This window comes from Rattus norvegicus, chromosome 3, assembly GCF_036323735.1.
Source record: "Rattus norvegicus strain BN/NHsdMcwi chromosome 3, GRCr8, whole genome shotgun sequence".
In the NCBI taxonomy this organism is placed as follows: Eukaryota; Metazoa; Chordata; class Mammalia; order Rodentia; family Muridae; genus Rattus; species Rattus norvegicus.
In genome coordinates, this window is record NC_086021.1 from 92647903 (window position 1) to 92665245 (window position 17343).

The 17343-nt window shown below is 38.8% G+C and overlaps 1 protein-coding gene across 1 annotated transcript; it reads right to left on the bottom strand.

Moving 5' to 3' along the window:
- Positions 1–5651: 5651 nt before the first annotated feature.
- Or5aq1 (olfactory receptor family 5 subfamily AQ member 1B) lies at positions 5652–6590 on the bottom strand. The gene has a single exon (NM_001000321.1). The coding sequence runs from the start codon at positions 6588–6590 to the stop codon at positions 5652–5654; it is 939 nt and encodes a 312-aa protein (NP_001000321.1).
- Positions 6591–17343: the final 10753 nt, after the last annotated feature.

The following is a 17343-nucleotide window of genomic DNA, read 5'->3' on the forward strand; positions in this document are numbered from 1 at the left end:
CTGTCTCTTCCTCTCTCCCCTCGTCTCCTCCTCTTCCTTCAAACTTCTCTCCTGCCCATCCTTCCTTCTCCTCCAGTGACAAGCCTCCTTCTATCCTGTACCTACCTCACCTGTGACATCATCCTACAATGCCCAGCCAAGTCTACAGTTTCTGGCTGCTGTCATGAGGCTCCCAGGTGGCACCCCTTTCTAACACTCTTGTATCAGCTATGAGAGGCTGAGGGCATATGGTGGCTTCTGGTGGCACAGTAGGTGCTAACTTAGGCTGTGTCATTGTTGCTGCAAAAAACAGGTTCAGTGGGTGGGGATGGTTCCTGCCCTGGTCCAGTGCAAAACTGGTAACAGCTCTGCTTGCTTTTCATCTGGGAAAGACTATGAGATATGTGGTCAGGACCTTGACTGGAGGTGCTTCGGGTGTGGTGATCTTCATGCTGAGTTGCAAAGTATAGTCACTACCAAAGTCATTTGTAGGAAGCAGAGAAAGCCACACTTTGAACACATTTCATGTCTCAGGAATTCACATTCCAGATTTAGGAATTTTATTCCAAAATTCCTTTGATGCACCTACAACCACAGTTCTGAAGACAGAGACAGCAGTACGGGATGGCCAAGGTGGGATGTCTCCTGGTCTACCTACCCACAGACTCACAGTGAAAGATCCCTGGAGCGGGAAGACCCTCACTCAAATCTCGGGGTGATGTGACCCCCCAAGAACTCACGCAAGACCATCCTTGCTGTAATCACATGAGTTTATCAATAGGAACCAGTGTACTGGGGTCTAGACTCATATCCCACGCAGGGGCAGTGGAGTTCGACCCTGAGAGGCTGGGAGAAAGGGAATTTAAAGGGAGAAACCACAACCCAAGGGGGCAGGGGTGGTGTCATTGGAAAATCACAAAAATACCAGTGAAAAATCACAAGGAGAAACTCCCTGTTTCTCAAGATTGTTCTCTAAGATTTTAATCTAACTTTATGGTCAGCTAGTACAGGTAGAGGGCAGGGTCTGGAATTTGAGGTATTTAGGCCTTTTTTAAACTTCTGACTTCTTAGCTGCAATTTTTATTCTTTCAACAGCAGGAGGCTTTCTAACTCCACCACTTTCTGCAGATAGGAAGAGTAAAAGGACTCTCAGCCCCATTATCTTGGAATAAAAGAAAGAACTAGTTTGTTTTAGAAAGAGTTTGGGGGGTAGGGGAGAGAAAGGGGTTGGAGGCTCTTTCCAAAGAGAGCACTTATTAGATGGAAGGGTAACATAATGTTTCCTTAAAAGAGAAATATGCAGGCATTGGCTATTTTTGGCAAATGAACCTGTCTTTTTCCCAAAGTGGTTCTCCTTTAATGGCAGGGTGTGATCCTTCCTCATGGAGCCAGGGCACCCCCACCCCTCATGCCCCTCCCCCGCACACACACACATCATCTGTGTCTTCAGTTCATCTCATCAAGGTGTGGAAGGAAGGAAGAAACATGACTAAGATTCATCCCCAGTGGCTTCTCATTAAGTTCCCATTTAGTCCTAAACAAGCAATGGTTTCTAAGATGCACTGTCTTCCCAGACCAGGTCTGTTGCAAGATATTTGAGGTTTTGCAGTTTATGGCCATATTTTCTAGTTTCAGTTTGACTGAGGAACCAATTGGGTGCCCAAGAATAATACTGAAAATTTAAATCTTAATTTTCGGGATGGGAAGCAAAGCTTCCAAACTGAAAGTACCTGGGTGAAGGGAGAGTTCTCTAAGAGGAACTCTGGACTTCAGCCATCAAGGCACTGGAGTTTAGTTTTAGTCCCAGTTGAGAAAGTACGTCTTTGTATCAGCTATATTACAGGGCCACTGTCTGTTCCCCAGATGCCTACTGAATTCTACAGCCATACAGAAAATAGCCCTTTCCAAAGAAGGCCTTCCATTCTCTTCTTGATGCCTGCTACGTAGGATTGGACAGTGATGCCCTCAAAGGGAGTGAGGTTTGGAGGTGCTCTACCTGTGTCCTGCCGTGCCCCCTTCTCACAGGAACTAATATGCAAAGACTCCCTATTTCCAGGCCATACCATCACAACCTTGTTCCAAGGCCAGCAATGGGTCAGGTACAGGTGAAAGGAAAATTATACAGATTTGAGGTTTAAAAATATGAAGTTAAAAGAATAAGTTTTAAATTCAGACTCAGGGCTAATCACTGTGAAAGCAAGTCCAGGCAGCCCCGCCCTGCCGCTAGAACTAACAGACCATAAAAGGAAAGGAATGCAGAACAGACCAGGAGTACTGGATCTGACTCACAGGCCACCTGGCAGGAAGAGATAAGCCCCCAGCCCCAGACATCCAGGACGCCCCAAACCTGCCAATGTGTGTAGCTATACCTTATTACCTTATCATGTGAAATAGCCAATCATATGTGAACATGTCTATGTGCCTCGTTTGAATCCACCAATCCCCGTAACTATGCATCTGCTTCTGTACGCCCGCTTCTGCTTCCCCAATCCCTATAAAAGCCCCATGCTGGAGCTGCTGGGCGCGCAAGTCCTCCGAAGAGACTGTGTGCCCGCAGGTACCTGTGTTTTCCAATAAACCCTCTTGCTGATTGCATCCGAGTGGACTCGGCTCGGTCATTGGGCGCTTGGGACTCCTCCTGAGGGAAAGGTCCTCTCCGGGGGTCTTTCACAGGAATTCACCAGAATGCTGCCTCTAGATACAAAATATTGCACCCTGGCAACCCCAGTGAGGGATGTTAGATGTGGGGATGGATGAGGGAAGGTGACATTCTGTGGTCCCAAAAGATATGTAGCAGAACAGAGGGGTTACCTTTCAAGACTAATACCTCCCAGCCCTGAACCATCCAGAAGACTAGCCCTTTTCTTGCCAGATGCAGGTGCTATGATGGACAGCACAGGGCCACAGCCTTTCCTAGAGGCTTCCTCTTGCATCTCCTCTAAGCAGGGGTACTGTCCCTGTGAGGCTAACCTGAGCAGCAGCTTGACCTCATGCCTCAGCTCCTGACTGTGACTTTGTTTACAAGGCTACCTATTTTGACTTCTGACAGGTGTTACCGATTGTCCCTCCCCCTGTCCCCGCCCCCGCTTCACAAAAGATCATTTGGTCAGAGATAGTGCTGGAAGGTTTATGTGTAGCCATGTTGTGATCAGTAAGAAATGCTTTGTAGGTCACCCACAATTTTTTTCTGTCCAAAGTTTCCATCTGCCTGTCCTGGTGGCTCTATCTTTTAAAGCTAAAAGCCAGGTGTTTGTCTCGCTGTTTTGAAATCAGGATGTCACTAGGAAGAGCTAGGTTCTATGACTAATTCTCCTGATTCTGAGTCTTCGAAGGTTTGTCCTGGACACAGTGCTGAGAATTTTGAACCCGACTATGGATACACAGTCCAGCGTACTGCTGATACAGGTCGGAGCACTGCTAAGGGATTGGCCCCAGTCCACTAGGGAGGGAAGTTTGTTTGGTTTACTTGACCCCTGTAGCATTAGTGGACTTGCTATGGAATTCTCTAGCCCAGCCCAGTCCTTGTGTGCCTCCCATCTCCCTGCATCCCACACAGCTTTAAAACTTTTATTTAGAAACAAACAGGATGGCAGAGAAGACACCTCCCCTGCATTCCTGGGGGTGGGCAGGAAACAGGTCAGGCATGAGGGCAGGTTTTCTCCTTGCTGTTTCCCTAGAGTACTTTGCTCATTCACTGAATGCCTGCCGGCCAGGTAACCTGTCTCTTTACTGAGAGCCTAGACTTAGGAGAATTCCTTCCTCAGAAGTAGGTAGATCTTCTTCTCTTGTGACTCAGTCACTACCTGGTCATCTGTTCCAGTGGCATATCTGACTTACAGTGTGTACCCTAGTACGTGGATGAAAGGATCTTTCTGTTCCCCTATTTCACACTGGAGAGGCCCCATGGACAGTACCATAAGGCTCCCTGCTGAGCCACTATGCATTGTGGAGTCAGAGCTCCGCCCCTCCTTGGTGACTGGAAATCCCTGCTGTGGTTTTGTTAGAAGGGCCAAGGTAACTGCTTCCCATCCAAAGCCATCAGTGGAACTTCTGTGGGATCCTTTGCCAAGATCCCAAGGCAAAAATCCAAGGGTCCAAGGCCATTTCCATCCAGTTCCCAGTTTCCTTTTCCATAGGAATTTTATTTTAAAAAACCCTAGCTCCTTACGTGCTTCCAAAGGACATGTCCCATCTTTCCTGGATCACTACAGTGAAGTATTACAGTTATATAGTTACCAACCTGGCGCTGCCTTGCTCAGTTAAAACTTGGTTATGTATTTTGTAGGGCATAAATTCTATATTGTAATGTCCTACGCAAAAGAAAAAATTGATGAATTAAATTTTATTGTTTTAACATGAAGTATGTTTAGTAATGTTCACATTTTGAAAAAAATGATTCATTAAAAAAAGAGCAGAATATATACATGTATTATTTACATGCATATAAATGTATATGCATACACCCACATATATGTATACATTTAAAATAAATTACAAATAGAAATATGATAAAATTAAAACAAAATAAAAACATTATGGCACAAAATTATGAGACTAAGAATCTCAAAAGATGCCATTGAGTTTGCTTTCTTTTGGCTGTCTATCTTTAGACATGTGCCATACTCTTAAGAGTAGTTCCCCCCTCCCCACCCCAGGGAGTTTATTTCTTTCGTGGAGAAAACTATTTTTTTCTTGGTAAATGGTTATCAAATGGAGATATCTTCTGGTTTTGGGATGGGAGCATGTGTCTACACATTTTTTTAAATATTTTAACTATAGGACCCCTTCTAGTATAGACTTCCATGGTTCCTATGTCTGCAGCCTTACACTCTGTGATTTCACCTGTGTGTTTCTCACGTTGATTTAGAAGGGACTGTTTTTTGATATCCACCCTCAAGTCCATCTGTCTCTCACTTTTTTTTCTACTTCCTCTTCAACAAGTTACACTGAGACCTGACAGAGGGTTTTGATGTAGACACCCTCTTTAGGGCTGAGTGTTCAGATGTATCTCACCCTCTTCATATTATCTGACTATTGGTTTATTCATTGGTCCATCTACTGCAGGAGGAAGCTTCTCTGAATAATGAATGAACAAGTAACTCATCAACAAGTATAGCAAAATGTCATCAAAAGGCATTTTTGGTAGCTTTATATAGTAGATTAGACTTACATTTTTTTCACAAGCCCCTGAGCTATCTAGTCTCATGTTCTCGACCAGTTAAGCAGTGTCAGGCATGTGTTCAGTTTAACATAAAACCCCCACTTAATGGACAATCTTCTCCATTTTATTATGCTGAAGAAATCTCTTCATTCCTTACTTATCTAATAACACTAATTGCAACTCCTTACTTAACTTTCTAAGTCAGAGCAATTGTAACAAAACAGGTATTTCATATAAGTGAGTTTATTTAAAACTTTAAGTCACAAGCTACATTTTTGTTTAGTCATTTACCATTCTATTAAAATTTCTTCTTTTATGGATGCTTTGTTGAACCATGTAAAAGATCCATGAGAATTATGTAATTAGAGACACTTTAAATTTTCTCTGAGAGAATGCATTATTTGGTAAATAAAAATAACTAAAATATTTTGGTCTAAAATTCTACCTGCCTTTTATCAAAGATCACTTTGAAGATTCACATCAAGCTTTCAAAGCCAGAGAAGTGACATATTCAAGGGCCACTCCTCTCCCTACAAACTGACCTCTTGGCTGCCTCTTTCACATCTTTGTTCCTCAGGCTGTAAATTAGAGGGTTCAGCATGGGGATGACCAAGGTGTAAAACACAGCAGAGACTTTTTCCTGTTCCATGGAGTACTGAGAACTTGGCTGGATATAGCTAAATGTCACAGAACCGTAAAATAATGTCACAGCTGTTAGATGTGAGGCACACGTGGAGAAGGCTTTGCGCCTTCCCTCAGCTGAGCGGATTCTCAGGATGGCAATGATAATTTGAATATAGGACACCATGACAATGATGAAAGTGAAAATAGCAATCACTCCAGAGAAGACCAAAAGCAGCATCTCATTGATGTGTGCATCAGAACATGAAAGCTTCAAAAGAGGAGGGATGTCACAGAAGAAATGGTCTACAATGTTGGGACCACAGAAGTCCAGTCTAAGTAAACCTATTGTGTGAGTCAGGGAATTAATAAGGCCACCCAAGTAACATACAAGAACCATCTGACTGCAGATGCTGTGTGTCATAATAACTGTATACATTAAGGGGTTTGCAATTGCCACATAACGATCATAAGCCATCATAGACAAGAGTATACCTTCTGTAGTTATATACACTGCAAAAAAGAAACTCTGAATAACACAACCAAAGAATGTGCTAGACTTGTATTTTGACAGGAAATTAATGAGCATTTTAGGAGCAATGACAGTAGAATAGCAGATATCACAAAAAGAGAGGTTACTAAGAAAGAAGTACATTGGAGTATGAAGATGGGCATTCAACCAGATCAAGAGAATCATCCCCCAGTTACCCACAAGAATGATAAAATAAATTATACTGAAAAGGAAAAGGAGTCCGACTTGCCAATTAAGGTTTTCTGTCAATCCGACTAGTATGAATTCTTTCACACCTGTATGATTCCAGAGTCTCATGCTCTCAATAGTCTATAGGTCCTTGCTATCATCAGATGTAAATAAAGAATAAATACATAGAAATATTTCCTTCAAAATATGAGAGTCAATGTTGCATGAGATGTTGAGAGGTTACCCTGTGGTAGATGAAACAAAGAAAGAAACTTCAGCAGTAGCCCATAGTATGCTACAAAATCTATGCACCGAGACCAAAATGATTACAAAGCACATTTGTTTATTCCCTGTTGTCAACTAACTCAGCATATAAAAGCATGAGAAAATCTCATGATACAAAGCTCTCTATTGGTAAAATTGAGATTTGAGTACAGAATGTTTGAACTAAAACTCTATAGTATTCTTTATATGTATCTGCTTTCTGCATAGGCGAGATATAAGTTTGCCATAATATTGTGACAAAGGATCTTCAAACATCCTGCAGATAACTATTTCAATGTACTTCTATTCCAGTTTATCTAAACACACTGACTTCAATACCATGTCCTCCATACCCACCTTTCACAATAAGTTACCTCAACTATGTTTGTACTTTCTTCCTGGTTCTGTGACCCATTTTCTCAATAGCATCTTATAGTTTGAACCTTAGTCAAGACAAAAAAAAAATAGAACCATGTTTTCATTTGTTCCTTGTTTTAAAAAGGATCAAGTATTATGCGTGTCATTTTACATAACACTTCTTGGTTTTTATTCAATTTTTACATTCTTGAAGCATAGTTTTTAGTATTAAATTTAATGAAACAATCTATAACATAGATAATATATAAAAAAAGAAATTTTGTGAAACACGAAAACCCACAAGAGTGTATATATTTTCTTTCTAAAAGGTAAGACCTTTCAACACCAAATTCCTTTTCAAAGAATGTTGTTTTTTTATTTTAATTAAGGCAACTTTATATATATGATATGATTCTTTTGAAATGACAGAACATATATTATCAGCCTCATGACTTTAAGCAACTGCTATACTGTTACAAATATAAACATATTGATAAGCTGCAGAATCGCTTAATAATAACATTGGACAGAGAACAAGAGGAATTTGTGAGTGCTATAATATTAATGGCATTAATTTCTGGTTAATTGATGCTACTACATCATTTGCTGAGAAATTGGTGACTGAAAGTAACAAATACTCATTCACTTCTAATTGGACTTCAGTAGCATGCATGACTCTATCTGATCTTCGTAGGTGAAATCTACATAGGTATGAAGCCACACTCCTAGGAGGAGTTCTACAAGATGGCAACAATTAGTAGCCAAATACCTGCCCTTTGAGCCTCTAAACCAACTATCTGCAATAGTAAGCCTTTTCTGCTAAGACAGCAACAAATTAGATTTGCCTTTTATCATTGCTTCCTCATTTCTCATCTTGAAAGAACACTTGATTATGTACAGTTTCAACATGCATAATCCAAGGAATTTTTGCCTTTCATGGTCTTCTTCTGACTCACAGGTTAATACACTATTATGAAATTGTATGTATGGATCATAGAGATTAAGATTTAAACATCACTGGGGATTTTCGATCATTTTATCAAATGTAAGATGTCCAATGAATGACTCTACCCACGATCCATTATGAGTATAAAATAATCAATTAACTTAATGAGATAAGTGGGTGTGTAAAAAAAAGTATTACTAAAAGAAAATCCAGTAAGTTCAAAATCCAAAGTAAAGGTCTGTGTACTAGGAGAGTTTCTCAATGTTCCTAAGTGAAAAAAATAGCAAGAGAAAATGCTGAGGATTTACCATATTGTTTGGGGCACTGAAATGCGATTGAAAGCTCTCAGTGAGATGGGGAAAACATTTGCTCAATACAATGCTTACCAAAATAATTTCACTATTTTCAATAGTTGTACTTTAGCATTTTACAATTAAACTGCTTCTACAAATGTACTTTTCATAAAATAAATCATGTTCTTTTATATGACATGCTTTAAATGACAGCTGTATTTAACTTTATGGAATGTAAATTTTTTTAAGATAAGTGTGTATCTCATTAACAATCTTTTTTTTTTTCGCACTCAAAGAATATTTTGTAAATTAAAGAAAGCCGGTGAGGCTCCTGAAACTTCAAAACCATATTGGGTCCTCTCGTTTTCCAGGCACTATAAAGAAAGGCTGACATACTCTTCCGTATTTCTGGATACTGATGTATCACCATTGAGAAGAACACCCTATAGCTACGAGGCCAGCCACCTAAACCTAGCCACCTTAGTCACTGATGCTCCAGATCAGAGGACTTTGGAAGAACAGTGAATCAGATATCACTCTATGCTAGTAAAAAGGAAAGGGGGTTCTATAAAGTTAAATGATTTTTTTAAATTTAGAAATTAACTCTTTATTTTTGAGAGTAAAATGTGATTCAATTATTTTTCCATTCCTTTTTCTCTTTCTAAACCTTCCTATATCTTCATCTTGCTTTCTTTCAAATCCCTGACCACCTGGTAGAAATAAAAGGCTGATTTACAACACTAATGATTGTGAGTATTCTGTTCTCAAAAATTTTACTACTAAAGACGTGTTCAAATTTGATTTTGCATCCTTTATATTGTAAGTCTGATGTATCATCACGAATCAACCTATTTAAATGAATACAAAATTATTTAAGAGTCATTACAGGATTGCAGCACAACATTCCAAGTGCATGTTCATCGATGAACAAGAATACAGTAAGAGTTATTCTACAACCTTAAATGTTTTTTCATTAGGGTTAAAAAATGAACCCTGCTAAATCTTATCAGATGAGCCAATGATTCTCAAAATTTTACTATGTTCATACACAAGGATAGTTATTTTCATAAATAAACACACCACTTCAATGGTATTATTATTATTACAAGTACTTAAATATACTTTAATAAAGTCTTGAGTATATATAATGTATCATTCGTGTTTTATGCATGATAAAACAAGATACTTTACGTGAAAAGTAATAAAAAGGTGAAGAAAACATCGCATAATATTTCTTGAATACAAATTTTTTATTGATAAAAATATCTGCATTTAATGCTGTAATAAGCAACATTCACAAAGTGAATGAGACAAAACTATAAATTAGTCATTCTACCTTAATTGGCAGCAGACCATTGTGAGCAACAGAATTGCTGTGGCAAGTTTTCTGAACTTTCTTAAAATCCAAACTGTGAACATGTCCTAGGATGGAAAAAAAATGGAGAAAGACAGAAAATAGTTTTTAAAATTATTTCATTAGAATGCTAAATAAAAATAGTTTCAAAATATTTAAAAGTATTAGTGTTTTATTAAATTAATATAAAATCATGAATTTTGTACAAATTTTAATTCTTAAATTTTATTTTTCAAATTTGTGTATTATCTTTAAGGTACTGTATGAATGCAGAATTAAATAAAAGAAACATTTTAGTCTTATCATATGCAAGAACAGTTAGCATGATCATAATGTAAATGTATATACATGATGTAAATAATACCCTGTTAATGAGATGTTGAGAGTTGAACGATAAATATTTTACAAATTAGAAAATAATACTTTAAATTATTGACTGTGATGTTTCAAACAGACAACAGGGATTGACTTCTGTAATGTTCAGAAAATGACAGAAAATATCAAACTATTTAAAAGGAAGCTTAGCAGTTTGTTACTTACAACCTAATAAAGCTTGAACTAATAATGCATCTGACGTAGAAAAATTTGGCTTTCACAAATCTTTAAGGACTTATTATTTGGAATAAGGTGGCTGATGGTAGTTGTTATTCTACTGGGGAAAGACTCAGTAGCATCTTCTGTATGTGTTAGTAACAAATGTCCACAGCTGACTCATTAGCACTTTTCTTGTATCACAAGTGTGAAAATAACCAGAGAGCTACCAGGCCTTCTGGTGAATATTCCATGAATACCTGTTCTTGCTTGAATGCAAGAGTGAAATTAACAAATAGGATTTTAAAGGAATCTGTCATTTTTCTCTAAGTCCAAGCACCTTGCTATAATGTTCAATAAAGACAAAGAATTCAATGACAGGAGTTGAGAGAAAAAAAAAAAGAATATTACAGTCTCATGTAAGCCACTTGGAATACTGTTAAAATGTTATGCTAATAAAAAAAAGTTCATACTATCTCTTTAAAAGTGCAGTACCTATACATAATTTTCAGTCTTATTTTGACATCAAATAATAAATTTTGTCAATGTTTTTAATATATTTAATGTTAACTCTTTTGATATACATTGTCTGTACAAAACCATAAGACTTTCAGAGGTTTACAATATTTCATAATTTCATTATCAGAAGCTAACATTATGAAGAACTAGAAGCATACTTTAGATTTTCTATCATTGGATACTATATAACATGTGAATTTCCAACATGTTTTACTTCTACTTTTATAATTAATAAATGATACTGTAAAGCCAATCAGCTCATGTATTAAAATTCAAATTCAAATTGGAAGCACATGGAAAATGTTTAGAAAAAATAAAAATAATACACAATTCAAAGATACATTTTAGTTTTTTCTCTTTGGAAAGTATATTAAAAATAAAGTATTTTTGGCTTTGAAAATGATTAGATTCTTTTTATTGTCAAGAAATGTTTTGGCTATTCAGGGCTTTTTCTTCTTCCATATGAAGTTGAGAATTGCTCTTTCTATGTCTGTAAAAATTTTGTTGGAATTTTGATGGGATTGCATTGAATCTGTAGATTGCTTTTGGTAAGGTGGTTATTTTGATTATGTTAATCCTAGCAATCCATTAGCATTCGAGATCTTCCTATTTTCTGAGGTTTTCTTCAATTTACTTTTTAAGGGGTTCGAAGTTCTTGTCATATAGGTCTAGAAATTTTATACTACTTGTGGTTATTGTGAAAAGTATTGCTTCACTTATTTCTTTCTCAGTCTGTTTATCATTTGTGAAAAGGAGATTAATAATTTGTTTGAATAAGCTGTTTTTTTTTAATTTATGAGGCGGAGGGCATTACAAGAGTTTGTTTGTTCTGTTTTTTTATAAAAATTTCAAATGTTATCCTCTTTCCTACTTTCCAATCCATAACACCCTTATCCCATCTTTCCTCCCCCTACTTCTATTACCCCACTCCATCCAGCCATTCCTGCCTCCCTGCCTTGATATTCGCCTACATTAGACCAAGGACTTCTCCCATTGATGCTCAACAAGGTGACTCTCTCCTATATATGCAGCTGGAGCCATGGGTCTGTCCATGTGTACACTTTGGATGGCGGTTTATTCCGTGGGAGCTCTTGTTGGGAGATATTGTTGTTCTTATGGGTTGCAAACCCCTTCAGCTCCTTCAATCCTTTCTGTAACTCCTCCATTGGGGACCCTATCCTCAATACAATGGTTGGCTGCAAGCATTCACCTCTGTATTTGTCATGCTCTGCCAGAGCCTCTCAGGAGACAGCTGTATATGGCTCCTGTTATCATGCACTTCTTAGCATCAGCAATATTATCTGGGTTTGATGACTGTATCTTTATGGGTTGGACACCAAGGTGGGGCAGTCTCTGGACAGCCTTTCCTTCAGTCTCTGCTCCAAATTTATCTCCATATCTCCTGCTATGTATAATTTTCTTCCCCGTTCTAAGAAGGACTGAAGCATCTACACTTTGGTCATCCTTCTTCTTAAACTTCTTGCGGTTTGTGGATTGTATCTTGGGTAATTCGAGCTTCTGGGCTAATATTCACTTATCAGTGATGGCATACCATGTGTTTTTTATTGTGATTGCATTATCACATCAGAATGACATTTTCTAGTTCCCTCCTTTTGCCTATGAATTTAATGAAGTCATTGTTTTTAATAGCTTAGTAGTACTGCATTGTTTAAACGTACCACATATTTTGGATCAATTCCTCTTTTGAAGGACATCTGGGTTCTTTCCAGATTCTGGCTACCATAAATAAGGCTACTATGAACATAGTTGAGCATATGTCCTTGTTACATGTTGGAGCATCTTTTGGGTATATGCTTAGGAGTTGTATAGCTTATTCCCCAGGTAGTACTATTTCCAATTTTCTGACGTACCTCCAGACTGATTTCCAGAGTGGTTGTATCAGCTTGCAATCCTACCAACAATAGGGGAGTCCCAACAACAATAGAGGAGTGTTCCTCTCTCTCAATATCCTCACCATCATCTGCTGTCACCTGAGGGTTTTTTATATGATATTTTATTTATATTTCAAATGTTATTTCCTTTCCCAGTTTCCTGTCCATAAACCCCCTATTCCATCCCCCCTCGCCCTTCTTCTAAGAGGGTGTTTCCTGTCCCCAACCACCCACTCTTTCCAGACTCCCTGCTCTGACATACCCTTACACTGTGGGTGAGGGATTCAGCCTTGGCAGGACAAAGGGCTTTTCTTCCCATTGGTGCTCAGAAAGGCCATCCTCTGTTACATCTGCAAGTGAAGCCATGGGTCTGCCATGTACACTCTTTCGATAGTGGTTTACCTCCTGGGAGCTCTGGTTGGTTGGTATTTTTGTTCTTATCAAGTTGTAAACCCTTTTAGCTCCATCTATCTTTCTCTAACTCCTACAGTGGGGACTAGGTTCTCAGTTTAATGGTTTGCTGCTAGTATTTGCCTCTGTGTTTGTCATGCTCTGGTAGGGCCTCTCAGGAGATAGCTATATCAGGTTCCTGTCAGCATGCATTTCTTGGCATAAGTAACAGTGTCTGGGTTTGGTGGCTGTAAGTATATGTGCTATTTCCCCAGGTGGGGCAGACACTGAATGGCCATTCCTTTTGTCTCTGCCCCAAACTTTGTCTCCATACCTTCTCCTATGAATATTTTTGTTCACCCTTTAAAGAAGGTCTGAAGAATCTATACTTTGGTCATCGTTCTTCTTGAGCTTCATGTGGTCTGTGGATTCTGTCTTGGGTAATTCCAGCTTTTGGGCTAATATCCACTTATCAGTAAGTACATACCAAGTGTTTTGGGTTTTTTTTTTGATTGGGCTACCTCATTCAGGATGTTAATTTCTAGTTCCATCCATTTTCCTATGAATTATGTGAAATCATTGTTTTTGATAACTGAGTAGTACACAATTATGTTGATGTAACACATTTTCTGTATCCATTCCTCTATTAAAGGACATCTGGTTTCTTTCCAACTTCTGGCTATTATAAGTAATGCTGGTATGAAGAAAATAGAGTATTTGTCTTTGCTGTAAGTTGGAGTATCATTTGAATATATGCCAGGAATAGTATAGCTCGGTCCTCAGGTAGTACTATGTCCAATTTTCTGAGGAGTCTCAAGATTTATTTCCAGAATGGTTGTACCAGCTTGCAATCCCACCAACAATGGAAGAGGATTCCTCTTTCTCCACATCCTTGCCAGCATCTGCTGTCACTTGATTTTTGATCTTAGCCATTCTGACTGGCGTAAGGTGGAATCTCAGGGTTGATTTAATGTGCATTTTCCTCATCACTAAGGATTTTGGACATTGCTTTAGATGCTTCTCAGCCAATTTGTATTCCTCTGTTGATAATTCTTTGTTTAGCACTTTACACCATTTTTATTAGGATTATTTGATTCTCTGGAGTATAACTTCTTGAGTTCTTTATATATATTGGATATTAGCCCTTTATCAGATGAAGGATTGGTAAAGATCTTTCCCTAATATATTAGTTGTCATTTTGTCCTAATGATAGTATTTTTTGCTTAACAGAAGCTTTGCAATTTTATGAGGTCCCATTTGTCCATTCTTAATCTTTTTTATATTTTATTAGATATATTTCTTTACTTATATTTCAAATGTTATTCCCCTTCCCAGTTTCCTGTCCATAAGCCCCCATTCCCTCCCCTCCCTCTCCCCCATGTGGACTTTCTCCCTATACATCCCCCTTACTGCACCACCCTCATATTCCCCTGCACTGGAGGTGTCCAACCTTGGCAGGACCAAGGGCTTCTCCTTCCACTGGTGCCCCAACAAGGCTATTCTCTGCTACATATGCAGTTGGAGCCCTGGGTCAGTCCATTATAGTCTTCCGGTAGTAGTTTAGTCCCTAGAATCTCGGGTTGGTTGGCATTGTTGTTTTTATGGGGTTGCAAGCTCCTTCAACTCTTTCAATACTTTCTCTAATACCCCCACAATAGGGTCCTGTTCTCAGTTTGGTGGTTTGCTGCTAGCATTGACCTCTGTGTTGAACATGCTCTGGATGTGTCTCTCAGGAGAGATCTATATCCAGTCCCTTTCAGCAAGCATATTTTAGGTTTATCAGTCTTATCTAGTTTTGGTGGCTGTATGTATATGGGCCACATGTGGGGCAGTCTCTGAATGGCCATTCCTTGAGTTGCTGCTCTAAACTTTGCTTCCATATCCCCTCCTATGGATATTTTCCCCTTTTAAGAAGGAGTCAGAGCATTCACATTTTGGTCATCTTTCTTTTGGAGCTTCCTGTGGTCTGTGGATTGCCTCTTGGGTAATTCCAGCTTTTTGGCTAATATCCACTTATCAATGAGTGCATACCAAATGTGTTTTTCTGTGATTGGGTTACCTCACTCAGGATGATATTTTCTAGTTCATTCCATTTACCTATGAATTCCATGAAGTCATTGTTCTTGATAGCTGAGTAGTACTCCATTATGTAGATGTACCACATTTTTTGAATCCATTCCTCTGTTGAAGGGCATCTGGTGTCTTTCCAGCTTCTGGCAATTATAAATAAGGCTGCTATGAGCAAAATGGAGCATGTGTCTTTGTTGTATGTTGGAGCATCCTTTGGGTATATGCCCAAGAGAGGTACAGCTGTGTCCTCAGCTATTGAGTGGAATGTCAATTTTCTGAGGAACTTTCAGAATGATTTCCAGACTGGTTGTACCAGTTTGCAACCCTACCAACAATGGAGGAGTGTTCCTTTTTCTCCACATCCTTGCCAGCATCTGCTGTCACCTGAATTTTTTATCTTAGCCATTCTGATGTGAGATGGAATCTCAGGGTTATTTTGATTTGCATTTCCCTGATGACTAAGGATGTTGAACATTTCTTTAGGTGCTTTATGGCCATTCGATAATCCATAGCTAAGAATGTTTTGTGTAGCTCTATACCCCATTTTTAATAGGGTTATTTGGCTCTCTGTGGTCTAACTTTTTGAGCTATTTGTGTATTTTGGATATTAGCTCTTTATCAGATGTAGGATTGGTAAAGATCCTTTCCCAATCTATTGGTTTGCTGTTTTGTCCTAATGACAGTGTCTTTTGTCCTTACAGAAGCTTTGCAGTTTTATGAGATCCCATTTGTCGATTCTTGATCTGAGAGTATGAGCCATTGTTGTTTTGTTCAGGATATTTTTCCCAGTGCCCATGTGTTTGAGAATCTTTCCCACTTTTTCTTCTATTAGTTTGAGTGTATCTGGTTTGATGTGGAGGTCCTTGATCCACTTGGACTTAAGCTTTGTACAGGTTGATAAGAACAGAAAGATCCACATTCTTCTACATACTGACTGCCAGTTGAACAAGCACCATTTGCTGAAAATGCTATCTTTTTTTCCATTGAATGATTTTGGCTCCTCTGTCAAAGACCAAGTGGCTATAGGTGTGTGGGTTCATTTATGCTTCTTCAATTCTATTCTACTGATCTATCTGCCTGTCTCTGGACCAATACCATACAATTTTTATGACTATTGCTTTTTTATGACAGTTTTTGTAATATTGCTTGAAGTCAGGGATGGTTATTCCCCAAGAAGTTCTTTTATTGTTGAGTATACTCTTCGCTATCCTGGTTTTTTTTGTTATTCCAAATGAATCTGCAAATTGATCTCTCTATCTCATAAAGAATTGAGTAGGAATATTGATGGGGATTGCATTGAATCTGTATATTTCTTTTGGCAAAATGGTCATCTTTACTATATTAATCCTGGCAATCCATGAGCATGGAAGATCTTTCCGTCTTCTGAGATCTTCCTTAGCCATTGGTGTTCTGTTCAGGAAACTTTCCCTGTTGCCCATGTGTTTGAGGCTCTTCACCTCATAGAACCAGGGGATGGGTGATGGGATATGGGGTTTCTGAAGGGGAAATTAGCAAAGAGGATAACATTTGAAATATAAATAAAGAAAATATGTAATAAAAGAAGAGAAAAAATCCTCTAAGTATTCTAAGGGGGAGGTAGAGGGAGGGAGGGACATAGGTGGAGGGAGGGACATAGGGGGAGGGGAAAAGTGGAATAGAATGAGGTATGGGCAGGGGCTGAGGGAGAAACCAAGAGGGCCAGGAGAATGAATGGAGATAAGCTGCATTGGGGGTAGGCTGTGGTAGGTGGTGAGACTCTTTAGAAGGTAACTGGGGAGTAAGAGATTCTCAGGACTCAATGGAGGTGAACTTAGATGAAATGCCCAGCATTAGAGAAATTGATCTCAAAGAATCCACCTCCAGTTCATAGACAGGGGACCTCAAGTATAGGGACAGGGTTACTAACCCTCAGTCAAAATTTCTGACCCAGAACTGTTTCTGTACAAAAGAACTGCAGGGATAGAAGTTGAGAAAAGACTGAAAGAAAGGCAGTCCAAAGACCTGCACGACTTGGGATCTATCTCTTGGGAAGGCACCAAGGCCTGACAGTATCACTGATGCTATGATGAGGCCCTTCCAGCAGCTAACTGAGACAGAAACATATACTCACACTCAACTATGAACTGAAGTAGGGGATGCCTATTGTTTAGTTAGGGGAAGGATTGAAGAAGCTGAAGGGGAGAACAACCCTTTAGATCCTGTGTTCAACTCCCATGTGGCGTCTCACAGCCATGAGTAATGGGATCTGATTTCTTCCTCTGGCATT